Source organism: Amblyomma mixtum, chromosome 9 (assembly GCF_055824585.1).
Source record: "Amblyomma mixtum isolate Tamu chromosome 9, ASM5582458v1, whole genome shotgun sequence".
NCBI lineage: Eukaryota > Metazoa > Arthropoda > Arachnida > Ixodida > Ixodidae > Amblyomma > Amblyomma mixtum.
Window position 1 is genome coordinate 79,334,846 of NC_143020.1, and position 27,058 is coordinate 79,361,903.

Genomic DNA, 27,058 nt, shown 5'->3' on the forward strand with positions numbered 1-27,058 from the left:
CAACTGGAGGTGTCTGTTTCGAAAACGTTCGGTTGGAGCCGGTTAACGGTGATGTCTGTTGTATGTTACGAGCCTTTATACAATTACAAAGGGGCCTAGAAAAGCTCTACTCGGCGCAGAAATCCGGCGAGATACGCGCTGCAGGCTAAGCAGAGATTGTTTTGTGTGGTCCAGTCAACTTTTTTTGTCGTCATGAGGCGATGCTACTGTACCTTACTGTACCTTACTGTACCAGAAGGCCCATAAATCGAGCAGCCTCGCCTCCAGGATATGGAATAATCGCGCCGAGTAAACCATTCCTTTAACAGTGTGCTGGGTACCCAGCACCTCCACCAGACTGTAGAGTACTTCTTGACAAGGGGGGGGGGGGGGGGGGGGGAGGGGCTTTAATACCAGGCACGAAGACAGACAAGACCAGACAAGCTGGGGCAGCAAAGGCGAAAGATTCCTCACGGCGCGAGCCCTACTTCGTCGTCGTCAGCTATGCGCCACCTGGCAATACTAGGTGGAAGTATCATTTACTGGAAAACAGTGCTTCCGAAGCCGTAATTGCAGTTAACAAAAAAACATTTTTGTTTTTTCCTGCTTCTGCTTTTTGGAAACAGATTATTCCTTGCTTTGCCAGCCTTTATTTCAGCAGGCATGTCGTTTCCACACCTGTTTGCAGTGCTCGCTAAAAGATGGCACAACCTTCCCGTTGTTCTGATACGCTTATGCAACGCCGAAGCAAGGGCTGCTGCCACTGGTGCTGCAAACTTCCCGTTTCGTTCATATCTTATCAACGCTTCGGTGAATAAACGCCTTGAGTTCCGTCGCATAGGCTACGAAGCCGCTGCCGAACCTAGCTGCTTCGCACAACTGCAAGCGTCTCGTAAACGTAAGCCTTTATTTTTCTTCATGTCGTAAGCAAAATAACATTTTGTGGCGCCTGCGAAAGAAGGGTGTTTTCAGTATTTCGTGATCGCACATGTTGCATGTTCCCGCAAGACGCGTGCAGTCAACGCCAGGGGTATTATTCTAGAAGAACGGCATTCATGATACACTATGTAATACGCAGTCAGTACTGAGACATTTTTTTACGCGAAGAGAAAAATATTGGGCTCTACTCAAGCAGTTATATCGCATATTTGATGATTAAGTACAGAGCGTTTCAATGTCAGTGCACGTTACAGAACCCCATTTGGTCGAAATTCCCGGAGCTCTTTACCACGACATCCCTCTTAGCGTGGGTTGCTTTGGGTCGTTAAACAGCAAAAACCAAACCAAACCATTTCTATCCTGAACAGCATTGAGACGGTCCAGATGCTGTATATTTCTAATTAATATACATTCCTTCAAACTGTTTATGGGTTTTAGGTTAATAGGTTTTTAACGTTCCAAACCGACAGAGGCTATGAGGGCGGCCGTAGTGGAGGTCTTTAGATAATTTGTACTACATGGGATCATTTAACGTGCACGGACATCGCGCAGAAAACTCTTCATCCTATCTGGTTTTATTCCTGATCAGCAGTTTCCAGGCTGAGGTGTGGCTACCCGCTGAGCTAAATTCCAAAAATGCGCCAATTTTTATCATAATATTTCCGCGAATCTTTGTAGTCTTTGTTTGTTCACTCTTCAAAGCTGTCAGCACGCTGCTTTATCGCTTTGTTTGTGAGGCAAGATGGGACCAGATTTATCTCGATATATCACATCCAGGCGCAGTTGATTCTGCGTTGTTCCAGCATGTTCAAGTGACTTTCAACGTTTTATCTCGAAAGTTCGGTATCACTTTTAAATTTCACACTGCCGTGAGCGGCGGGCATTCGGTTCGACGACCGCCGAGCACGCATGTTGCTAAGCCGCTGCCGACTCGTTGAGTTCTTTGCAGGCGCAAGTCAGCCACAACAAAGAGTTTTGTTTAAAAGCCATTTTCGCGGTCTTCCTGCTCTCCGGACTGCAGTCGCCACTACCTGACAATACTTAGCCACTTATTGAAGGTGTTAGCTTCGCAGTTTTTTTTTTTTCCGCGAAAGCAATCCTTTTGGAAGCCTTTAGCGTCACCGGCGTCAGTGCAGAAAGTGAAACGACCATCATGTGAGAAAAATTACGCATTCAATAACTCTAATAATCAATCCTGTAATATATAGCTCGCGAAGTTTGTTGTGAAAGCTGATTAGTGGCAGCATGCCCGTCTTCCTACATTACACTACCGACACTCTTCGTGCATTCCGTTCCTATTGACTCTTTAAATCTATTTACAGGCAGAGGCACCATGAAATGAAACAAGCAAGTCATTGGCAATGCGAACCGATCATACGCCTGTTGTTATTTTCTTCAATGGATGCACGCCCTTTAATGGTTCCGCGAAGTCTCTTTTCAAAACTGTCAGGACAGATATATGTATACGAAAGTACTCGACTGGTGCGCAACAATTTTAGGAGCGTAGTGTTTCAATACCCTATGCGCCCCTCTTGAAATTGTTACTGTTATATAATTTGCCGGCACACACGGCCGTCATTAAAAAAGGGCGCATCGTCAATGTTCGCGAGAAACACCAGTGCAAGGTAGGGCCACAGCGGTACTGCCTTGCGCGTTCCGGTGCATGCTTCTTCTACCTGTCGCAGTAGGACGTACTAATTGAGTAGTAGTAAAGTACACCCTGTGCTAGTACGTTGTAACTTCAATTAACTGACATCATTATGTACAAACCGTGTTTTGGTGATGTAAAGCCGGCTATTTTTTTCGCTAATGCACTATTCGTAATTTAAATGTATTGAAGACAAAATGATAACGACGACGTACGTCGCTCTTTTATTTTATTTAATCTCGTTAAGTATGACCCAGTTCTAAACTTGGGCGTAAGCTTCAAGGCTTGCTTACCTGACGCCGAGTTGCTCATTTCTCGCAAATTAAAAGCACTCTTTCCTTGATGTTCTTGCGAGGTGCTTTAATTAACGAGCATCTCCTGGGGTTTCTGACGTACTGAGTGTAGAGACATTTCACATTCCCTTAGAGTCCGCTCTCTCTACCTCAGCAAACCGTTTTTCATAATACCAAGTGGAACCATTCTAAAACTAACAGCAGAGCGAAACCAATACTTGTCCAATGGCCAGGGGCCATGATTGGCGTTGCACAAGCGACGTTGGCAAACAGATAACTATAGTAGGATACAACTCAAGGACGGTGCGGCCCTTCCATATCAAAGGGCCCCTTTCCGGCCAGTGGCGTCGGCCGATTGTCATACGACTGCTAGCGTGACGATGAAGGGAGTGGCCGATGAATGTTGATAGCCCCCCTACCATAGTCATAGTCTCCTCCCTGCATTTTCACGCCGCTTCTTGCAATGGCACGCTAGCATGTTCGTAAGCATCGGCCGACACGCTTGGCTGGAAGGGAGTCTTTTTTCAGAAAAAGCCGCTTCATTCTTGAGCTGTATCCGACTATAGTAGATCGATAGTAGGGAATTTTGAGCGTTTGGTTGCTGAAGGAGCAACTAAACATGCTGAATACGTTAATCAAAGGCCTTAGATGACCTCATACACTGCTAAATAAATTTATTTGCGCCGGAATGAAACATTGTATGACTGCCCAGCTAGCTGAAATTATTTACGGGGAGGAACATCTAGACTGTAAGTTCCATTACAATACGATAACCCCTAAACCTTCCCAAGCTGTCTTTTAGCCTTCCTCGCCACGAACACTTGTTTTCCTTCATATCGCCTCTCATAATAGAGGATTCGCCATCTATGCTGCTTATTCGTACCTCGACCCTGGGGAAAATATAAATTACTTCAAAAATTATTCTTCATTGCATACGCAAAAACGTTTACAGGTGATCAGCAGTGGTGTCTGAGTGGCTTTGGCGTTCGGCTGCTGATCGAAAAGCCGCGTGTTCCATCCCTGCGGCGGTGGTTGTATTTCGATTGGGGTGAAACTAAAGAAATCTCTTAAGCTGTTCGATGTGAGTGCACATAAAAGACTCCAGGTGGTCTAAATTATTATGGTGACATTCACTACGACATTCCTCAAGGTCTATGTGTAGCATTACAATAACGTGTAGCATTATTATGTGTTGCATTACTTAGACATTACTATTTCGCCGTAAATATTAGCGCCAGGCACTTTCAAAACTGAGCCGCCGCGGTGGCTCAGTTGTTAAGATGCTTGTCTGCTGACCCAAAAGACATGGCTGCGATCCCGGCCGCCGCAGTATCAATTCTACGGAGGTGAAATTCTAGAGGTCCGTGGGCTGTGCGACGTCACTGCACGTCAAAGAACCTTATGTAGTATAAATTATCCGTAGCCTTCCACTACGGCGTCCCTCTTAGCATGAGTCCCTTTGGTACGTTAAAACCCACGAATTCTACAACCCGAAAGCTTTCAAGGTTCTTGAACTCATAGATTAGCCACACCCCCAGGAGGAGCCTATGCAAAAGCTATTTCGCAGCGCTAACCAAGTAGGTTTCTCATTTGCCTCTGTTCAGCAATGTTTTCGTGCTCATCAGCGAAAGAACGGGCTGAAAGCAAAGTACAGCCAGGTAATGTTTACAACAATCGACTGACCCGTGCGTCAGCGCCTTATCATGGCACTTAACGGCGAAATCAGCGATGATAGGCGCGTGCGCAAAGAACTCATACGGGCAGTATCGCCCTCTGCTAGCCTCTTCCCACCCACGCACAACCCTTGCCATGGTTCAGTAGGCAGATATTCCCAGGTCCCGCCAAGGGCCTAGATAGAAGTGAGGAACGACACCTCAGAAGGCTGCAAACGGGGTCGTTTCTAAGCCCCTTGATTTTAAAACACATACACCCAACTGTTTCGGGGTATTGTAAGTTTTACGACACGTGGGCAGGTGCATATCATATGGCAAGGGCCTGCCAGAAAACTCTGGTAATAAAGAGAATGAATCAGCCAACGAGAGAGGGCTGGGAGGCGACCCTGTCCGACTGCTTGGACCTGGAGTCTAGAGGGCTCTGGTTCAAAGAGCGCGAGTAGCGGCTACCGCCAATGGTGTCCCGGAATAAGGACTACCACCCAGACAAGGGAGCTGCGAAACTCTCCACTCTCCCCCTAAAACCCACCCCAGTGCATCCAATAAAGTTTTTACCACGACCACCACCACCGCGGTTGGCACCGTCGCCATAGGGTAGTGACGGCACACGCCTCTGCGGACGGTTATTGGGCGTCTTTAGTTCTATTATGCGGCCGGGTTTCCTTGTTTACCGCCACCCTGCTTCCCCACCAAACAACATTGATCGACATTTGAACAAAGCGCTGAATGATAAAAGGTTCTTATGAGGGAGAAAACGACCTGGAAGTAGCAATGTAACACTTTTTATTGTGAACGCTATTGTTCTATTATGAAATCGATAAACGAAGATTAGCTTGTGGTGTGAGTAGCGCAAATGAAAGACCTAGACTAGCCTCCGTGGCGAAGTAACAAAAACATACATTGCGGCTCCTTCTCCTCCGCATTCGTTCCCAGCTGGGCCTGAATCGCATAAGGAAATGTCCTGAGCTACAACATTCGAATGGTTCATTCCCATCGGTGCGCCTGGTGGCATTCATGATGACAGATAGGTGGGTGAATGCAGTAAGGTTACCTTTATTTGATACTTCACCACGAAGGGGGAGGGGGATGGAGAAGACATGTTTGGCGGTTACGGTTGCGCTACCCAAGCCTGAAGTCATTCAGTTCATTTTAGTTTCGCGCAAAGCGATTGCATTCCGAATATACCACGAGTAAGTGTGTAAGTGCATCTCTGGCTTTATTTCGTCCTTCCCGAATGCTTTGTTTCCCTAAAAGCAAGTTGTTCACAACCTCTTCTTTGTTGTTTTCGGCGCATGCCAAGTTGCGAAAAAATAAATATAAATGCGCCAACATATTTCAACTGGAGAACGGAGATAACCGACCGGAAGTGCGGTTCTTATCACTACCCCTTTTCAACGACACTAACAAACGCAGGGGTTGTGCATGGATGTAGAGACTCTCAGTGAACGATGAAATTTGTCATCAAAACAGAGAATCAAGTAATCAGAGGTTTCCCAGATTCCCCCGTATTAACAGGCGCGTGATCATGGCATGCCCTTAACGTAATTCAGAGCTGGCGCCGGTGATATACTAAAAAGGTTGTCAGCAGTGAACAAGCTATGACAATGCCTCACGCTCTGGTCTTTGCTTTAAGATTTTGTGCATTTTGTTTCATCTTATAATATAACATGACTGTTTATCTCCGAAGCTGTACGCTGCGCTGATCCTCTAGCACCAATTGCCATTTAGTCCCACTGATGTCAAGCTTTTTCCTCATGGAAGAATGTCCTACGCCCTTTGTAACATATGGGCGAGTAACTGCGCAGCAATCACTTGAAGTTTCCGGACCTGTGGTGGGGACTTTTCTGGTACTATTGAAACTATGGAGTTATTTGTAGTGACAATACTGCCTGTGAATCACGAGAGAACAGCGCCACCACCATTTGACAGCCGCCGCGGTGGCTCAGGGGTTATGGTGCTCGACTGCTGACCCGAAAGACGCGGGTTCGATCCCAGCCGCGGCGGCTGAATTTCGATGGAGGTAAAATTCTAGATGCCCGTGTACTGTGCGATGTCAGTGCACGTTAAAGAACCCCAGTTGGTCAAAGTTTCCGGAGCCCTGCACTAAGGCGTCCCTCATAGCCTCAGTCGCTTTGGGACGTTAAATCCCATAAACCAAACCAAACCACCGCCTCACAGCAGGGCCCGGGAACTAGTGTGAGCAATCACGAACTGACACGAATGTTTGCATTATGTGATGGTTTCGCCCACGATTATCCGACAATAACTAAAGCTGTTGTTGGTCGTTATCCTTCTGATTTCGTTCTCTCTTTATATTCCACAGCAGCAGCGGGTGTCGAGGAAAGCATTCCGTCGCCGTGGCGGAGTGTTACAAATGGACGGCGGTATCTACATCCTCAGGGACCACTGGCTAATTCCCGACGATGTGCAGATAAAATTCATGAGAAAGCTCCGCCCGGAGCTAATTTGCTCTACATGCGATGCCGTCACGCCCAGGGGCTTTAAAGACGAGCAGAATCACGTCTACTGCCAGAAATGTGTTATAGTATTCACAGATAACACCAACAAATTTACCTGCCAGGTCTGCAGTTGGCACGGTTCCCGAAAATACGTAAGTTTTCTGTATATCTACTGAAGTGCCTCGACAGCCAATTCACGCAGCCTATTCGCAAAATGTTCTGCACTAGAGCTGTGCTTGCATATCGTTTCTCTCAGGATAGTGTTCGAGACGGTAACATTTTATGAAACTTGCGAGCATTTCTTTCCAAGTTTAAATCACATAAAACGGACTTGTATAGCAGCTGACAGAGGTGTACGCGTGGCAGAATTTTGCGCATTTAAAGCTCCCCAGTTCTAGAAAACTAGAAACATGGTTATTATAACAAGGGAACATTCACGTTAGTACCGAACAACTCATGGGCATCATCCAAAAGGGCTGGTTTCTCTCAAGATCCCTTGATGTTAGAGTTTGCCGTTGAAATAATGCAACTCCCTGTTTATAACCTTATGAATAGGCAAAAAGTGGGCAACTGTCTTCCGCTCATTCCTTACAGCAAACCTGTTATTTTTCCGGTGTAATAAAGAAATGTTTCTAACGACGTGTAAAAAAATCCAGAATATGGGACACCACCGACCTTGAAATGTCAAGGACAGAAACAATGAGTAAAACGAGGAGCCTAGCTTTTCACTGGCTTCCTGTAAGAAGAGTGTAAATCCAAAATTAACGAGGCTATTCGAGGGCTGTACTGTTTAAATTTGCCACCCGCGATGGGGTGAGCACGTTTACGGTGGCGAAAGGGTGAACAAAATTACTTTTAATATTGGTACATGTACCTTCTGTTGAATTTCCTACCTGTACATATAATGGATTTAATCAATTTGATAATATAGTGTTAACCCTTCCTCCGCTGTTTCAAATAAGAGGAAAGCCGCAGGGGGAACAATAAGAGCCATTGCCTGGTACAGTCGGTGAAAGAAGGCCCCATGTCCCCAGCTTTGGGCTTTGGCAAGGGGCATCACCAATTCCAACCAAGCTTCGATGTGTTCAGTTGGTACTGCACAACATTGTACTATGTCGACCCACGTCACCTGAATGATGCTCGAGTCGGGCATCTATGCAACGTCATGCCTGAGGTTCCACTATTTCAACGGATATAAATAAAATCATATAGTGGCTACAGCACGATTCAGAGGTTGAGGCCAGCGAGCGAAATTGCAGCAGAAACAAGGTCACCTTGATATCTTAAGAAAAAAGGAGGGCCTAAAGGCTTCAATGCGCCACTGATAACTCTAGGAACAGCATAAATATATGTGTCGAAAGGTGCTTTGGCTGCAAAGGCAGCTTCAGTATGAACGAGGAGCCAGTTTGCTTAGAGTAACAAATTTTACTTCGCCACTGAAGTTAAAAACGTATTTCCGGCGTCTTGTGCCCATGCGGAAAGTTTTTATAAAAGCGGTTAAGAAAGTATTACGAAACACTGTCCTAAACAAGATTCTTCTCAGAATACTTGTATCCGCCAAATTTGTTAAAAATTTTACCCACAACCTATTCTGTACTTTTCACTTGTCGGTGCATACTGGTGCTATTGTCCACATGGAGTGAAGTACCGAACCCAGACCCCTTCATGTACAGCGCAGGTAGAGCTTGAATGTCTTGTAGCACAGTCGCCTCCTGGATTTCATTCAACATGTTTTATTCCTGGTTTAACATCGTATTAATTGATAATGTTTGGTGCGTCTCCATATCGTATCACCAGGGCGGCTACATTTCCTCGATGAAACAAATTTTTATTTCCGTCGAAGGAACCAAAGTGCACTGGTCTAGTTCTGGTTGAAAGCTAAAGGTGATACCATAACAGTTTTTTCACCTCGTGCTTTAAGTGCTCAAGTTACTTGTTCTATTAAATTTTGTTTTTCCCTTCCCCTTGTTTATTGCATAAATAACTTTGGCTGTCAATTTTGTCATGAAAGACAATAGCGCAACGAAAAACAAGCAGCGGTATTCGAAAAGTCTTACGCTCGCATCCTTGCTAAATAAAAATATATTTACCGCTTGGGGAGCTAATCAGTTATTTTTAATCGGCATCAGCATCTCTTCAAACACATTAGCTTAATTTTGTCTCATTTTGCAGATGGAGACCATTGAAGACGAATGGATAATACTGGAGAAGATGGAATCGACTTGTCCTAATGAAAAGAGTGCCTGCCATTTCAGCGGTCCCTTGAAAGCCGTCTTGGTGCGTCCTTCGTGCTTGGATGACACACCCGACCATTAAGTTTCTATGCCTTTTTTGTTGACGCAAGAATTGTCTTTCAATGGGGCACAAAGTACTTCATGCCTTTGAAATATCACCGGAGCGTATCATCTCTTTTTCATTATTGGTAATACAGATAAGCTGACAAGTGCAAGAGAAGATAAAAGAGAAGGCAGCATTTTTGCGTCGAATTCGCGGTAACAAACGAGCACTTTGAACACGTCATTCCGTCATTTTTTATTACCTTCATGACTTTCGCATTTTTCATAGCCTAGCAAAGCTAGGACTCTAAATAAAATATTAAAATTTGCCGGCCCTAACCTTCTCGAAGTGTTTTTTTTCCAACATTCAGGAAAAATCTTCTTCTGCTCTTAAAGCGGTTATGCTATCTCTCGTGTTCCTTCGTCGGCATTATTTTTGCCAAAATGTGGAGACCACTGCTGGCCATTACGGTGGGAAAACTTTTTAGAGCTAAGCGCGCCCGCTTAGCGTAGTAATCACCCAAAGCTGCTATAGCTTCTCTTTAGCGATTTAGCCCTCCATTTGGTCGTTGAATCTACATTGTCAACCGCAAAAAAAGCATAGTCGGGCTCAAGCAATCAGTGAAATCTCACCTGGGTGTCCGTCACGTCCGACACTCACTTTTCCCTCTCCCATTTACATCTACCTCCTCTCCTGTTGCCGGACTCTTTAACTTTATTTTATATAAGTTTTAATAAACTCAAATAAATAAATTACACTATTTAAGCTAGTAGCTACGCTCTTACGGCTCACGCATAAATTTAACGTTAGATTGTAGGGTTATAGGGCTAAGCCGATGCAATGGCAGCTTTCGCTCCAATAAGGAAACGTTCCATGAAACATCGATACACTGAAAAAGTGACTGATTGACCAAATGATTGATCGTATGGCTTGAGCACGCTATACCTCTCTTCTCTCTTAGGAGCACTACTTGTCTTGCAAGGTTAGTGGGAAAGCTCCGTGCTCACTTTGCGGAAAGTTATTAGACATCAAGTTGCACCCAAAGCACATACAGAATGAGTGCCACAAAAGAATTTTGGAATGCATTTTCTGCCAAACGGACGTCGTAGCCTGCGACAAACGGGTGAGTGTTTTCTTCAAGCGTTCCATCCTCAAGTGACCTCAAGGTCTTCGGTGTTCAAACCTCAGCGGCCATTAAAAACATTGAGGAATCAGGGCGTACAAGTGCCTTATGAAAAATACTGGACGATATCTACAACACCACCACAGTTCCACCATAGCCACCATACAACAGCCACCATAGTTCCCCATAAAGTCAGCAATAAAACTTTATCTCACCAATGCTATTCAGCCCTTATATACAGGAGGTCTTCAGAGGCCTGAATTCGGAACAGTTAGGGATCAGAGTTAACGCCGATTACCTTAGTAACTTGCGATTTGCTGGTGACATCACCCTGCTACAAAACCCGGGGGATGAAACGCAAAGCATGATCAGTGACAAACCAGATAGGCAGACAGGTGTGTCTATAAATCGTTATTCAGAAAACTGCAGCAATATTCAACACTTTCGGAAAGGAAGAGAAGGTTACGATTGGCAGAGAGCCTCTTGAAGTGTTAAGAGAATACGTGTACATAGAACAGGTAGCCATCGCAGATCCGAATCATGAGAGCGAAACAACTAGAGGAATAACATTGGGGTGGAGTGCATTTAGCAAGTTCTCTCCGATCATGCATGGAAGTTTAGCAATATCCCTGAAGGGAAAAATATATAACAGGTATATCTTACCAGTACTTAGTTATGGGCAGAAACGTGGAGGCTAACGAAAATTATTCAACTTAAGGACAACACAGCGAGCAATGGAAAAAATTGTAGGTGTAACGTTGAGACACAAAGGGGGCAGGGTGGGTCAGGGATCAAACACAGGTTCATGACATCAAAGTCGAACTCACGAGGAAGAAATGGTGGAAAAAACAGCGCAAACTTAGACAGAAAACACAGAAAAGAGGGGAGACACAACAAGTGCTGCCCACCGCTTGTTATGTCTCCAATCTTTTCTGTGTTTTCTGTCTAATTTTGCGCTGTTTTTTCCACCATGAATTCACACCAACTAGCCCAAATGTCTGCTTTGCGAAGAAATGGGCTTTGGCAGGGCGCGTACTGCGAAGACAAGATAGCCAATGGTCCTTAACGGTAACAGACTGGATTCCAAGAAAAGGGAAGCCTAGCAGTGGGCGGGCGGAAAGTTAGGTAGACGGATGAGATTAAAAAGTTTGCAGAGAGAGGGTGGCCGCAGCTGGCATAGGACCGGGTTAATTGGAGAGATATGGAAGATGCCTTTGCTCTGCTGTAGGTGTCGTCAGGTCGATGATGATGGTGATTATTTCCCTTGAATATTAGCAACAGAGGAAACCATATGCCACAGCAGAACTCTTGCTGTCATTCGCCACGAAATTAACGCGACCGTCGTGTGCAGTTTTTCCAGCACCCCTATGCCTGCATTTTGTAGAAAGATAGGTGATTATTATGGCACAAACCACAGCAGTCTCTAAGCTGGCGTAGATATCCGCAATGTGAAGAAGGTAGGAGGGGATTGAGGGAGTGAATAAGTGTTGCGAAAATATAAAAATAACAATTAAATGGGAGCTGGAGAAGGTTGAAGACAAGTCGTTAAAGAAAAGAAAGAGTACAGGGGGAGAGAATTCAGCCTCACGGCACTACCCAAGCAGGCAAAACACTGGCGACGTTATGTGACAAGGAAGAAGGCTGTTACCTAGCAGAGATAACTGTTATCGCTGTGTTCTCGCATTACACAACATAATGCCAACGATTGTCCCTCCATTGTGCGTACCAAAGCTTAGGCAATGCTAATATACAAAATCAAGCAGTCCCTCCTGGAACCTTCTTAACAGAAGTTTACTTATGCGTAAAAGGAGTTATGTTGAATTTTCGACCATTCAACGATGAGTCAAAAAAAGAGCTTTGCCAATTTTTTCAAATCATGACCTTAATTATGTTCAATTTTTACGTCTCCCCCGATCATACATATATGTAAAGTTAATGAAGAAATCTCCAATACATTTAGGAGTTGCCGCAAATCTCTCTCAGCAATCACAGCGTTTCCCTTCTGTAAACCCAATGGTTCAGTAAAATTTGTTCCTTGCAGGCCCATGAGACGAATTGCGGAATGCGCCCGGCCGAGTGTGAGCACTGCAAACAGCCAATCGATACGTACAACAAGGTAATGTCTCGCTTAATGCCTCTTTTCTAGAACCGAAAGAATTTCATGAAGATGTGCATTTATTGCATAGATGTGCATTTAGTGCTCAAGAAGAACTGTAGTTTTGGCTAGTTGGTTCATGATTCAGGAGGAAAACGGCGCAAAACAACGTGGACAAAAGAGACAAACACGACAGGACCAGCGCCAACTTGAAACTGAATTTTATTTCGCACCAAACCCGCCTTTGTGTAAGCCAACACGCCGTAACGTCCGTGTAATCACGCACAGGCAGTAGAAAAGATCACTGTAAGATATCTAACACATGAAGTGCGATAGCAACCACTTAACATACTATCATGGCTAAAAAAAAGAAAACCAACAAATGTAAAGGAAACAACACTAAAGCGGTCATGGCCAAGCAACTCTTAAACACCAAAAATGATACACACTCATCAGTGATACAAGATAGCCAACAAGAAACGTGAAAAAAAAGGTGAAGAATGAAGCGTTAAGACCAAAGTAGTGTCAAAGGTAAAAAAAAAAGGTTGAAATGGATGAAGTGTGCTAAACTTAAAATTGGAAACGAACAACCAGCAGCCACATGAATAATAACCGATGACCAACCAGAAACTTGAAAAAAAGATGGATGCGGAGCTGAGACCAAAGTCAGCGTCAAAGGTATAAAAACGAGAAAAAAAATAGGAAACGAACAACCAGCAGCCATATGAATGATAACCGATGACCAACAAGAAGCATGAAAAAGAATGAACGCGGAGCTCAGACCAAGGTCAGCGTCAAAGGTGTGAAAAAACGAGAACAAAAACCACGCAAACAACCGCACATCGTCAAAAAATTGGCAAAAAAATTGCACCCAATGCCAAAGGAAAGAGCGTGCACAACAAACCAAAACGAAGAACCTACAAAAAACTTTCTTGAAAGGTGTACTCCTCGTTGCTAAGCGTAATGGATGGCTTGATGACGGATCTGCTCTCTTCTTTCCTGATGTAAAAGGCTTCGACCACCTCTCTCAAATCTGTCCTTCCCACTCCTCAAAAAAAAAATAGTTTTTTTGAACTCCGGACGGCAACCCCTGCAGGCTTTGCAGTGATCCACTAGGAAGCTTGGTGCGAAATAAAATTCAGTTGCAAGTTGGCACTGGTCCTGTCGTGTTTGTCTCTTTTGTCCATGTTTTTTTGCGCCGTTTTCCTCCTGAAGCCTTTAGTTCTATATGAGCATTTATTTCATTTATGCATATATGTGCATTTGCTGTAACCACCTGGGCTTAATATTTCAGCTGAAGCAGGAACACTACCCCATCTGCCCAAGAATGCCACTGAGCTGCGAATTTGAAGCCTTGGGCTGCCCGTTTAGAGTAAGTTTCTTTTTCCGTTCAATCAAAAGTGCGCCCAAGCCAATGCACGTGTTGACTTGCTGGCTTTCTTTGCATGCAATGAAAAACTGCCACAAAAGAATAGTTTTTTATTAGAGTGTCACCTTTCTGCATGGCGCAATTTTGTTTATGGTAATATTTTATGAGAGATTACTCACGAAATTTTGCATATCAGCTCAGCGGTCACATTTATTGTTCCTACCCCTTTATTTTTAGAGAAAGGGCTTCTAAAAATGAAAAGGGGAACAGACATCTTTCTATATAATAAACAGGAGTGATTTTAAGTGTTTCTTGGACGCTGTACTATCGCAGTGGTAACGAATACTAACACTGAATTAAGATGCGCGTGATATTGTTAGCAAAGAAACAATACGAGGTACTAGCATCGTGATCTAGATCTAGTGTAACGCCAGCACACAGATGGCAGTGGCTTTATGTGTATCGGTGTACTGAAATTTGCATTCACAGACATGCTTAAACCCAAGCTGATTTATGACTCCTGTGGTTGCGAAATACAGTGAAGTAACTAGGCTTTCTGCAAGCTGCCTAATTTTTCCGCGAGACAGCGCAAATACCACAACCACCACGAGAGTATCGATGTGGCCAGCAGAGAGAAAGTGCAGTTCGCATTTGCTTTGGCTGATTTTAAAAGCTCCTTACACCTATACAAAGACATGCCAGGACTATGTGCACTGGTAGTTCATGGTTTTAAGAAATTGGAGAGGGGGAGGGGGCAGGGAAGTATATGTTATTATACAAAGGTATTCAGAGCACCCATGAACATTGCACGGTAAAAGATACTGAGTTCATAAAAGCCAATGCTCCTTCCCCCTGCGCATATTGTTGCAAAACATACTGCTTTCTAGACCAAGAGAAACGTGTAAGAAATAGCGAAATTTAGCACTATGAACGACATGACTCTGTAAATACCTGGCTGCTTAAAATACTGCTTTCTTAATGTGCGGTTCATGGCTGAGCACTGTAAAGCATCGGGTGCGATATAGTATTGTTTGTTTATTCATTTGAGGCATTATACAGGGGCGGGGAAGGTTGTGTATATTGTACAGGATGTGTACATTTATCGAAATTTTAAAGCCCAGGCCAATTTGCTTCTGGGTCGCCCAGTGTGGCTAATTATGCACTGGCACGTTCAAAGCTTTTCAAGAGGAACCCACGTCCTCCCTCTTATAAAAACGGAAATTTGGACAAGGTGGTTTTGCTTGTGTATGCTTTGAGTGCGGACAAAGACATCGAAAAAAAAAAGAAACTAAGGCACTACTATGACAATTATAAAAGCTTTATTAAAGGAAGACACGTATTTATACTCCAAAAATGAATGAAACATGTGGGGCAAAAAATAGATAAAAACATCCTTCTCACAGGCGCACATCTCCTAGGCAGAGTCACCAGTAGATCAATTTCGTCGGAAATGCGCGTTCGAGAAAATTTTTCTCACATGGGCCTGCCTAAACAAACACGTGGTCCCCAAAATATAAAACCCGAGTGCGGAGCAGTGGGAGGCTCTGCTGTCCAGCGACCGCTGTGAAGACCAACAAGGTCTGGTACAGCGAGCTCAACGGGCGGCAGTGGCCAGCGGAGCCCTGGACTGAGGGCAACCGACCACTGATTAGAGGCGGACGACTTCGACAGAGAAGGCTCCTGGTGGTAGAACCAAGACGTCTCTGAAGATTCCCCCAAACCGCAGGAAAAACCATTAGTGTAAATAAAGTTTTCCCTTCACTTCGTTCTTTCTGGCTTACAACGCAAACGAAGGTTTAGCCACGCACGTTTCCTTGGTTTCACTGATCACGAAAGCTTCCGTTAACCCACGGCCCAGTTGATCAAAGTATATGAAAGCGCTCATCGCTGCACCAAGAATCGCGGAACAACCTGTGCGATTTCTGCAGTGCAGCGCGAGATTGGAAAACTGTATCGTCTTCCGCTGTCTGCAATCTGTTATCAGGCGCGTGTTGTACCAATGAATTCCATTAAACGATGAGCACATCAATATCTTGCTAATTTCTTGCTACTGGTGAATTCGCATTGCACCGCTTTACTCCAGCTTTGAGGAGGTGACTTTGAGGCTGAATAAACAAGAATGCATGGTTAGGTGTCATTGCGCTCCCAACGCTATTACTCAGTAGGGGAATAATAATTAAGAATCTCTGTTGGTACGCCGACCAATACTTTAGGGCTTTCAGAACACAGCGCAGAACACCACGCAGTACCGGCTCAATAGAAAGTCTCCTTTCTTAAGGTAGGAGCAGAGGTTTAAACTACTGACCACATCTTTCGATACCAGGCACCTCTGACATTGCTTGTCGCTGACCTATGTGCTACGTGAGCATGACGGTTGTTTATTCAACCATAATACACCTAACCACTTTTTTTTTCAGGCGCCAAGAAGTGAAATGGTAAAACATATCTCACAAAGCCGGCATGACAGTCTTTTTGTCGAAGCTATCTACGATCTTCGGCAAGAAAACGAGGTACGTGGTCACGTCTGTCTGCGCAAACATGCTTAATGTTGGACTAGCAGCGGCCAAAAGGCTTTCAGCATAAAGTTGAACACCTATTTTAGTGCACTTCTGATGACTGCGTTCCTTCGTAACTAACTGCGTGAGTTTAGTCAAATAAATAAACGCAGTAACATTTTAGGCCGTGGTTTTCCCAGCTGCTGGAAATACTCTATTAATACTCGAGTGCAGAAATTTAAAGGCTGTGTGGGGGATTTGGCTTTTCTATATGCTGCCAGATGCACGGAGCACAGCTCTGTGTTCTTCTATCGTGTTGCTCTTCTACACTGAGGTGAGTAGCCTCAGATACGGGATTTATGTTTGTTGATGATATCAAGAAGTTCTTAAAATGGGTTCCGTAAATCCACTAGCATCCAGTTAATCTGGAGGTGGGCATAAATTAATGGCACCGGTATTAATGCTCCAAGCTGAAAGGGGGTGCTCAGCACAATGCTTTCTGGCGTTTGCATCTCCTTTTTGCATCTAGTGTTTGTATCTAGCGTTTGTAGTGTTTTCATCTAGCTACAGCATGTAATGAACATTCGGCTTTTGAAAGCTTCTGGCCTCTTTGTCGTTACAGTAACAACCAAAAGTGTTCATCATCCTTACCCTCTGTACAACAGGACTGAAGCTTTCTCTTACGTTGGTATACAACGTCTAGGCATAAAAACTTTCTTCTCTCTGAATACGTGTTCGATATCTCCATTCAATTTTCTGTCAGCTCTTGATTGCACTTGCTGTAAAAGTAGGTTCATTGGTTTGCCAGGTCTATTTATAGCTCATTCAAGCGCGCCCTCAGCTGCAATGTGCCCCTGTCAGCCACGTTTACATCAGAGCAACATATTTCTACAAAATTTCACTCAGAAAGGTTCATAATTTTACACGAATGAGCCACGCGTTATAAGGGTGCCTGCACATAAAAATAAGGATTCACGTCCGAGTTTAGCTTTAATACTAACACTAGGTTAACTCTGCCCATGCTACAAGAAACGCAGCGGCAACTCTTCTCCTATCCACGGAGTTTAAGGCTAGTAGAGGCCTACACAGCCAATCGCAATGATCGCACCCTTCTCGACTTATCTTCCCTTTCATCGCGGCAACATTTCCAGCACTCCTTTTAAGACTGTCCGCTTTGTCAGCTTGAAGTTCCGGGGGTCCCAGATAACGGGGTGCTTTCTAATTCACATGGAAATTCTACTGCGGGCAGAACTTCCTCTTGTCGCATCGCGTGACAGAAAAAGCGCGCAATTAGAATGATGGAGATGGTTCTGCAGGTTATTTTTGCGGAGTCAAGTGCCGACACAGTTGACACAGTGTATACATCATGGTGCGACTTTATTCCCGCACGGCGCCTGCGGAGGAGGCCCTGCACGGCACGCTGCAGTTTGTCGTTTCAGCACTTTCTACTCTCAATTTCTGCATTTATGAACAGCGGCCACTTTTCCTCCAATGCGAACCGACTATAGCGACCGAAAATCGACGACCCAGAACTAAGAAGCGCAATTTCCCCGCTCCATCTGTAGCACCATCATATGCCCGTTAGCCGGGGATCATTCTGCCCGCGCACTTTTTTCTTGCACCTTCTTGACGGTTCACATGCAAGATCAGCACCTTACGTGTCATGCATTTGAATCACATTTAGGCTATGTCGAGAGAAATGTAGTTACTGAAGATCAATTTCAGCCTTACCAAGGCCGACTGCAATATTGCCACCTGGTGTTCTCAGGTGCCGCTTGAAAAAAAAAGACGTTGAAGTGTCTCGCGCTGGCTGGCTGCCGTATTCTACTGCTTAGCGACCTGTTGCCCTATCTTCCGTTACATATTTTTGTGTAGGCGCTGGGTGAAGATCCCAGTACCTCTCGCAAATTGAAGGTAGTTATATCTGACAGCTACCTTTCTTGTGAACAATTTGTAACTACAATATGCTTTGAAATATGTTTTCAAACACCATTTCAGCTGCTGTTGTAACGGGCACCTTTGTTTCGAATTTTATCAAAGGAGCGAACTTTAAAATGAAAGGGCATTTAGGCAGACCATCTCGTGTCAAAAAACCTCAAGGACAAGACCTGTATTCCTGATGACTGGTCTTTGAGTAGGTCTTTCTTGCGCTCCAACTTTATTTTACCCAACAGTAACTCTCTCATGTACATATGGGTAACCATGCACTTGTACTGTTATTCACAAACGATGGACTTGCGGAAATGAGCTTCGGGCTGCCGTGAATAAACCAGTGCTTGATTCCTGCCTACTGACCTTAAGAGTTTATTAAAGTTCTTTCTCTCCAGAATATTATTTAGCTCTCAATAGATTTCGTGCGTTTTTGTTTATGTGTGCTTGATCACTGCAATGGTGTTGTCTTGGTGCGCGGTTAGTAACCGTGGGTGGTATAAATTAATCTAGAGCACCTCACTCCAGCGTCCCTCATAGCCAAAACATCTATCCGTACCAAGTGCGAAAACACTGTTGGACCTAAAGCTAAGCTCGAAAACGCATCTGCCAGCAAAGTTTTCACTTACGCCATCTCACCGGCCTGCCAATGCCGTTCATATCAAGCGTGCCGTCTACCAAGTCATTTGGCAGCATAAAGTTTCACCCCCGGAGGTATTTCTGCGAGCATAAAAAGCCACCCTAGATGAGATAATGTAGGTGTCCAACCCGGGTACCCTCATCGCCATCTTTCCTTCAGCGTCTGCTGTCTCTGATTTTTTTCTCTGCGGGCATCTCCCCCCCCCTTATCGCTGCTGGCCTAGCAAAGTCTCTTCAGGACTAAGCCTTTTCGAAGTACTGGATATGATCACATGAACACACGCCATCCGCTCGGTTTCTTCGCCAGTAACGGCTGTCACCGTATAATGCAGAAAAGCATTCTGTGGCTAACAGCGTAGATTTGGACTGAGTTTTACGTCCGTCGAAGGCGACCGCATTCGGCGTCTCCACCGCAGAGCTCAACGAGAGAACAATAAGGTCCATGCTCACCTTAACAACAAAAAAAGACCACTCATGTTTTAAAACCGCGGCAAAATATAGCGCCCATTGCTTTCACGACAACGTAGGCACTAAAATTTGTCATGGTGAGCTAAAAAAAAACTGCAACAGAAATATTATTTAGCAGTGCACAAAGGGGATAGTTTCAGTAGGATATGGTCGCTTCTATACGTGATCAGTTGCAATTATTTTCATGCTGCAGCTGCCTTACGAGTTACTCGTGTGTATGTGGACTTTTTTCTTTATTCCAGGGTCTTAGAAAGTTTATCCGGGAGAAATTAACTACCCTGGAGCGAAGTTACGAAGAAAAAATCAAACGCCTTGAATCCACAGTGGTAATTACCTTTTCTCGTCTGCCCATTGCAGCGCTTAAGCAAAACTGTAAACACCTTCCTGTTTTAATAACCTTTCTCTTCACCTGTGCATTCTGTAGGCTCAACTCGTGGACAAGATCAGCACAGAATCCAACCTGCGTGAAACTGTTGCGAAGAGCTTGGATCAAGTGCAGCACGAGATACAAGTAATCATCTTTTCTGGTGGCTGGAACTGATTCTGAGTTTTATTAATCCAGACAAAAAACATTCAATTCAAGCAATGAAGATAATACTCCCTTAACCTTTCTAAACTTCCAGCTGGTGTGCTAATGTATTCGCGATCTATTTTCTCATTATACATCTGACATTTAAAGTGAATTTACGTCTGACTTTAAAGTTAATTTTAGCATTTACGACGTACTCTAACTAAGCGAACATAAAACTGCGTTTTAGGTCAGGTTATCAGGTACCTTCACCATTGTTAATTTCTAATGTCTACTTCAATAGCCGCAAGCATGACAGCTAATGTGTAGACAACGGACAAGTTTCAAGATGCAAAACCAACTAGCCCGTCAACATGCCTTACTGAACTGATGTGTAATTCTTCGAGACTCCGTTCTTTGTTTCCATCGAACAGAAATACTTCTTCGCCTAAAAAAATATATCCAGGCTTTAAGTAGACAAATCGTCAATCTTGTGGAGTAAAATACTAGCGGCTAATTTTTTTGCAGGGATGTGCAACATTGCGATGGAAGTAGCAACATAGAAGTTTCTCTATTTATCAAATAAACACCAGAAGGATTGCGGGTATAATTTCTATTTCGTAACAAGGTGCTCATTACGCCTGAACTTGCTAAAGGTTTGGTTTGGTTTAATGGGGTTTAACGTCCCGAAGCAACTCAGGCTATGAGAGACGCCGTAGTGAAGGGCTCCGGAAATTTTGACCACCTGGGGTTCTTTAACGTGCACTGATACCGCACAGCACACGGGCCTCTAGAATTTCGCCTTCATCGAAATTCAGCCGCCGCGGCCGGGATCGAACCCGCGTCCTTCGGTCAGCAGCCGAGCGCCATAACCACTGAGCCACCGCGGCGGGGCTGAACTTGCTAAAGGAAATGATGTTACTATTAGTGCCAAAATAAGGAAGCTAAAAAATAACAGTCAATGTACCGTTCCACTCACTATTAAACGAAATATTATTTACTGCTCTCGCTATCAGGAGCAAAAATAAACTCACTGTTTGCGACTTGAAGGTCGCGAAATTCACACGAAACAAAGAAATTACTGCTGGGTTTTGCGAATTCTCAGAAAAAGCTGCTAGTTCGCTTTCTGCACAGTGCGGTACATAGCATTTAAAAGGGCTAATACTGACGTTCCTTAGAGTGCGCATTCTCATATTCTTCTCGAATAGAATTTCTTCCAATTTTTACTTTAAACCCTCACTAAACCACTAAACCCTTTTTTATTAGATTGCGTTCACTGTCGCACTCCCACTGATACGCTTCTGTTCTACGCATTTTACTGTGCCTTGTGATCCGCTCTATATTTCTCCATATAGTTAATACTATAATATACAGGGTGTTTCACGTAAACCTTTCCGCAAATCTTAAAGATAGCCTTTTTGAGTTAGACGAGCATTTTCCGGCACAGCATTTACAGCTGTGTAACAAATCAAAATAAAGCTCTAACGTGCAAACTACCAGGGTCGTTAAATAATACTGAATGTTAACTGTTTACCTATTACTGTTTCGCTCCTTAATTATTGAGAGGCGTGCAGCCTGCCATAATTAATAACCACATCAGTTATTACAATTTCTAAAACACCCTCGCCCTGTGACCCAAAAAATTTTGCCTCTTTCGACGAGTTACATCCACTGGAAGTGTTGCTTTGCCCGCAAGCCTCTCGAAAGTGTCTGTATTTTGACGCGAAGCAGCCAGAAATTGTTGAACCACAGCGCCCAGAGAAACTACGTTTTTGAAGTACTCAAAACTGATCTGATTATTACTGACGGTGGGCTACACGCCTCTCAATAATTAAGCAGTCCAACAGTAATAGTTAAAAAGGTAACCATCCAATATTTGTTGATTAGCCTCCTAGCTAGAATGCCTTAGTTTTATTCTGATGTACTACACTGCTGAAAATGCTACGCCAAAAAAAGGCCTTCTAACCCAAAAAGCCTATCTTTCAAAATTGTGCAAACTCTCAGTCGAAACACACTGTATACTTACTACGATTCCAGAAAATGCTTCGAAACTTCTTCCTCCTGTCCTGTTTTCGTTCATGAAGGCTTCTTTGCAACTGTCTCTAACTTTTTGCAAGACGCGTGCGTTATTAATTTTGTTGTATGTGTTCTTGACAGGCTCTCCAAACCTATCAACAGACAGCCAGTGATCTGGTTGAAGAACGGTTCACTGTAAGTCATTCCTTAAAGGAGTACTCTCATCAAAACTGAGGTTTTCTTTTCGTCGCTGTCTACTCTTGCTTTATTTTTGGTTCTGAACTGTATTTCAGGAAACAGAGCTCTCCATAAAGCGCCTGGACCGCGAGTTGCACCTGCAGCCGGTACGTTCTCGAAACACTTATTTTTTTAAATTTTAGCTATCGTGTTTAAGTCGTATTTCTGTGAGATGTTTGCTGGCAAAAAGATAGAACTCGCAATGCTAAACGGCCCATCAGAACAATGCTGCGCCGAAATAAATACTTGTTATTAGCCTCTGACACCAGTCTGCATCATGCTGAGAAGCAAAGCAAAGTGCAATGTTTGTTTGTTTGTTTTTTCTAGCATGGCTCTTATTCCTTTCCTACTTTTTTGATCCAGTATTTAGCGCTCCCGAATTTTTTGAAGTCAGTCATATATAAGAATAAATGCATGCCCGTCGAACCACGGCTCCAACCAAAATTTAAAACAAATAAATAAAAAATGGACATAGGTGTTCCACAAAATATCAATGTATGGAGAGTAAAGTGAATTGCTAAGATGACGGCACTTTGTTACTTCCATGACTATTCGCCACGTTCGCAAGTTAATATTCAATTTATTTAGCATAACACAATGTTGAATAATGTATTCTGCAACTGACATATATTCTTCAATATTCACAATGAAATAGGCAAATGTGTGTCCAAAGCCCGCCAGCAATTAAAAACCACTGGCCAGAATTACGAATAGATATTCTACTAATTCGTGATTCCGGTTATTTCCGCTACCAGTTGCAATGATAGGCTAAATTCACAAGACGCGTGGATCGGCAGCGCACAAATCAAAGCGGCAAACAGAAACGTTCTAGCTCATTTCACTTGGCGGTGCACGTGTCTCGTGACATCTGTCATACCTGGGTTAGAAGGCCGGAGCAGTGAAAATCGGGTCGGGAAGGATAGTAAATGGAGGAATGAAAGTCTTGAAAGGCAGTTTCTTTGTATTTTTGTCTTTTTAGAAGCTTGTAGCCTATCAAGTAATCAAAATCGGCCAGCATTTTCGCTTTATCTTCAAGCGAACCCACCTAATCTACACGCTCATAATCGCAGGAGTGGCGATGTTGCTGTCCACACATTGTAGATTCGGGCTATGATTCCTCCTTCAACAATACTTTACGCCAGGCCTGTCACCCGGTGCTTGTCTTTGCTGCATTGTGCATACAACTGTGCATGCACATGATATAATACTTTAACGCTATAACTGCATGAGTGTCATCATTGTGACTATGCACAATTAAGTTCGCCTTATGTTCGATTGGGGCATGAATTTTGGCGTAGAGTGTGAGCAAATCTCCTTTCGCCTGCTACAGATAAATTATCATGTGGCATATCTCCTACATCCATGTTCGGAACATATCCGCTTATTCCGGCCAATGTGAAGACCGTTGTTCAGCGGGCTGCTTACGCAACAGATATATTTTGAAAAGGCCAACTGGCGGGTTGATTAAGGCGCACAAACCCAGCATTCGAGCCCTGCCATTCCTTCATCCATTTGGAATGAATAATATAGGGTAGCATCTTCAATAAAAATACAATGTGCTTCCTTTCGGGTTTCTATATAGCCTCCGAATTCCTTTATTTAAGTTCCCAATTTGTCGCTTAAGCTGAATGCAGTGAAAAGAATTCTGTTCGTAGTCTTCGCACTTTGCCTAAGCCTTTGCTTGTGATGCAGTCTTTGCATGTTTATTTCAGTTCATTTGCAATATTATTTAATCGCGTTCATACTTCACTTCTTTGTTGCCACCCCCTCAAAAAATTCTCACGGGACTTTAATTTCACAAAGAAAGAAAACACATGCCCTCATTTTATTCGCAGATGATGCCGGGCTTTGAGCACGTATGGAAAATTCAGCCATACTTTGCCTTCAAGGACGCCGCAGTGGCTTCCACCGGGGAGATATCTTCTGGCATTGTGTACATCAACAAACCAGGCTACGCATTGGAGTTCATAGTTAGCTTCCCGCGTCCGTCAGGTGTGCTATCTACGCCTCAGCTCTCGTTCAAGGTCCGTATTCATGCTGGTGACTTCGATGACATGCTTCCTTGGCCGTTCAAGGAGAAGGTGAGTGCGGTAAGATGAGCGACTAGGAATACGCACATCTGTTAATACCCATGTTAACTGGTCGATAATCACGTTCAAAAGCAACGTTGCTTTTGAACGAAGCAAGAAGTTGCTTTCCGTTCATGGGTGGAAGCTTGCTACTTTTCCGTCTTCTATTTCTTGCATATATCTTCATGTTTTCTTCCAACTAGATAAAAACTGTCATAAAATTAACAGTTATTTAATGTGCCAAGTAGCAACCTGTCAGCCTTGTTACTGGTTCTCTGTCAACAAAGGTAACGCAGTACGCACCGCCCAAAAGCCCTAAATAATGACATCGTAGAAGTTACATGAAGAGACAAACATCATGACAATAGAAGTTTTTAAAATTCAGCTCTAGAGTGAAGCGAAAGGCGTGGGGCAAACACTGTGGCCGTCGTAAATACAGATGGGTACATAAATTATTACGTAAGATATAATAATACCTTCCTTAAGATTACTTGATGAATACGATTTCTTCTCTAGTCTTTCCGTCCAGAGAGGCGATCCCAAAGGTGGAGGCCCATTCTCTATGGTTGTCGACAGGATAGCCTCTGCCCTTGATAGTTTTTTTTTCTCCTTTCTGCGATTTTCTGATTTCCGATTATGATTTTCTGTTGCGATACCGCCATGAAACCGCGTAGGTATCTGTTCATATCAGTTGCAGTATCAACCCGCGAATCGGACTGGGCTGATACTGAGAAGCACGCGGAAATCACTGCGACATCATTGTTCAGTGCCAAACAAGCGATACCTCCTAATCGCTGTCAGCGCAACTCCGCTGGCACAGATTGCATGAAGTGATTCATATACTACCAGCAACGAATAAAACGTGAAGAAGAGTACTGAAATGCAAATGCTAAAACACAAACATAACCCCTGGAGAGGAAATTCAACCGGGTTTGATTAATACAAATAATGACACAAGGTCATGTGACACTCTCGATCAATCAGCAAATTTCGTGACACCGGACATCAGCGGGGTATTAGTGCGAACCGCCCTAATGCTGCCGCATAAACAGGAAATGCACAAAACTGAAAAAAAAAATACCTCTTCCATAGATTACCCTTTGTCGCTCCGGACTCACGGTCCCATATTGTACAATAATTATTTACCTTTTAACGTTGTTCTCGCTAGCCGACTGGCCTAGCGTCTATGGCATTCGGGTACTTAACACGAGTGGTTGTGGCTCATCCTAGCCGCGGCAGCCGCTTTGCCACATGACACAGAGGGGACCTCAGAGATTTCTTCGCAAGCTGAAAAACTTCTACGAGCCTGAAGTAATCCGAACCATGGCGTCTCTTGTGACGCGCTACAGTCCACAATACTTCTTCGGGCGTACAAATTATTTCCCAGGTTAATCTTCTTCCCGTCCTCTTTTTTACAGCTTATCCTGGTACTTTTCAATCAGCAAGATGAACGCGGCAGCAAGAGTTTCGAATTAGATACGGAAACAGCTGACCCCACTGCTGAATGTTTCAAGAAACCTGCGTCAGGTCAACCAAACGCAAAGTTCGGCTTCTCTGAAGTCATATCGATTCCACTCTTGGAGAACACCAACAAGGGATTCCTCCTCCGCGACTGCATCGTCCTGAAAATAGTTGTGCCGTGATGCGCACGAAAAAATCTGTCAAAGCAACAGAAGCCAAATGAATATTCTGGTATTAGCGAAAGCTGTGTATTTGGTCTTGTATGCAAGTGACAAATTAAGTAACAAAATCTAAACTACTTACTTTAAGCAGGTACTTCTAGCTTAAAAACAATGCCATCAACGAATCAAATCCACAAAACGTTCATCCGTCTTTCTGACGCCGAATCTAGCCGAATTAAGACGGCTTTGCGGCTGTTTTCTATTATTGAGGGGTAGATTTTCTTTCACAAAAAGTATTCGCGACGAATTGTGCCATGCGTGCTGGATAGCCGCTAATTTGTCATTGTTAAAAATGTCTCCTTGAATAATGACACCAATGGATAACATTTTCGTTTCCGCTGTCAGTGTGTCAATGAATGAATGAATGAATGAATGAATGAATGAATGAATGAATGAATGAATGAATGAATGAATGAATGAATGAATGAATGAATTTTATTTATCATGGTTGGCTTGTTCGCTTGTGTGGGTGAGGAAGAGTGTCGGTTAAGGTATAATGAGCGTGTGAGCACTCGGAAGCCGCACATGGGCTGCAACATGTGGGTTCAAAAACTGGGCGCGGCGCTTAATAGTATGGCGCGTGCTTTCGACAGGTGGCCATCCTTTTAACTCCCTTTCCCTCCACCGGTCTCCATACCCCGGTTTCCTTCTCGCGCATTGTGCTTCAAACCACCATGTTTTGACTAAACCAGATTTTCTTACGCAACTTCATTCGTCGCGTTTTTTTTTTGCCCACCTGAAACTAAACTGGCGGCAGCCCTGCATTTTCGTCTCTTCAGGCTTATAACTTGTGCCTATTCCCAGGCATTCAACCGAATTTGAAATGTCAAGCTTGGCACTACTGTGTCTTTTTGCATTCCGTCAATCATGCGTTGTTTATGTAGTGTTTATATCTCAGGAGGCATTGTTGTTCTTCTTTCCTCTTGCTTGCTGTAACTCAGCATGCAGTCCCTCATTCCATTTACTCCCATAACACGGTATTTCAAGCCTTGACCTTTGTCGAAAACAGCCACGAAATCTTTGTGATTTCGTAGCTGTTGTGTATTGTGGATTGTGTGTACTCTCCATGCGGTTCCTATCGACTACGGATGCAACTACCGTTGCTAGGATGGGTAGTAGCCCCTGACTCTTCCAAGATCGCAAGGGTCCAGTTTTTCGGC

At 43.9% G+C, this 27,058-nt stretch overlaps 1 protein-coding gene across 3 annotated transcripts; it reads left to right on the forward strand.

The window, feature by feature from the left end:
• Positions 1-399: 399 nt before the first annotated feature.
• On the forward strand, positions 400-26,224 carry LOC149329848 (TNF receptor-associated factor 5-like). 3 transcript variants are annotated; one of them, XM_089560574.1, is made up of 13 exons: positions 400-877; positions 6,856-7,143; positions 9,164-9,268; positions 10,230-10,391; positions 12,433-12,507; positions 13,781-13,858; positions 16,273-16,365; positions 19,629-19,712; positions 19,811-19,897; positions 22,052-22,105; positions 22,204-22,254; positions 23,983-24,228; positions 25,635-26,224. In XM_089560574.1, exons 2-13 carry the CDS (start codon positions 6,907-6,909, stop codon positions 25,857-25,859), a joined length of 1,497 nt encoding a protein of 498 aa, XP_089416700.1. In that variant the 5' UTR covers positions 400-877; positions 6,856-6,906; the 3' UTR covers positions 25,860-26,224. The 3 variants fall into 3 exon arrangements, with proteins under 3 accessions (XP_089416700.1, XP_089416701.1, XP_089416702.1); XM_089560575.1 differs by having other exon boundaries at positions 6,859-7,143; XM_089560576.1 differs by lacking the exons at positions 19,629-19,712; positions 19,811-19,897.
• The last annotated feature ends 834 nt before the right edge of the window (positions 26,225-27,058 follow it).

Excerpts from the sequence above, each read along its gene's own strand:
- LOC149329848 (XM_089560574.1), top strand. The coding sequence starts at position 6,907 with ATGGACGGCGGTATCTACATCCTCAGGGACCACTGGCTAATTCCCGAC. Across the intron at positions 10,392-12,432 it reads TCGTAGCCTGCGACAAACGG|GCCCATGAGACGAATTGCGG; the intron begins GTGAGTGTTTTC and ends TGTTCCTTGCAG. Across the intron at positions 24,229-25,634 it reads CTTGGCCGTTCAAGGAGAAG|CTTATCCTGGTACTTTTCAA; the intron begins GTGAGTGCGGTA and ends TCTTTTTTACAG.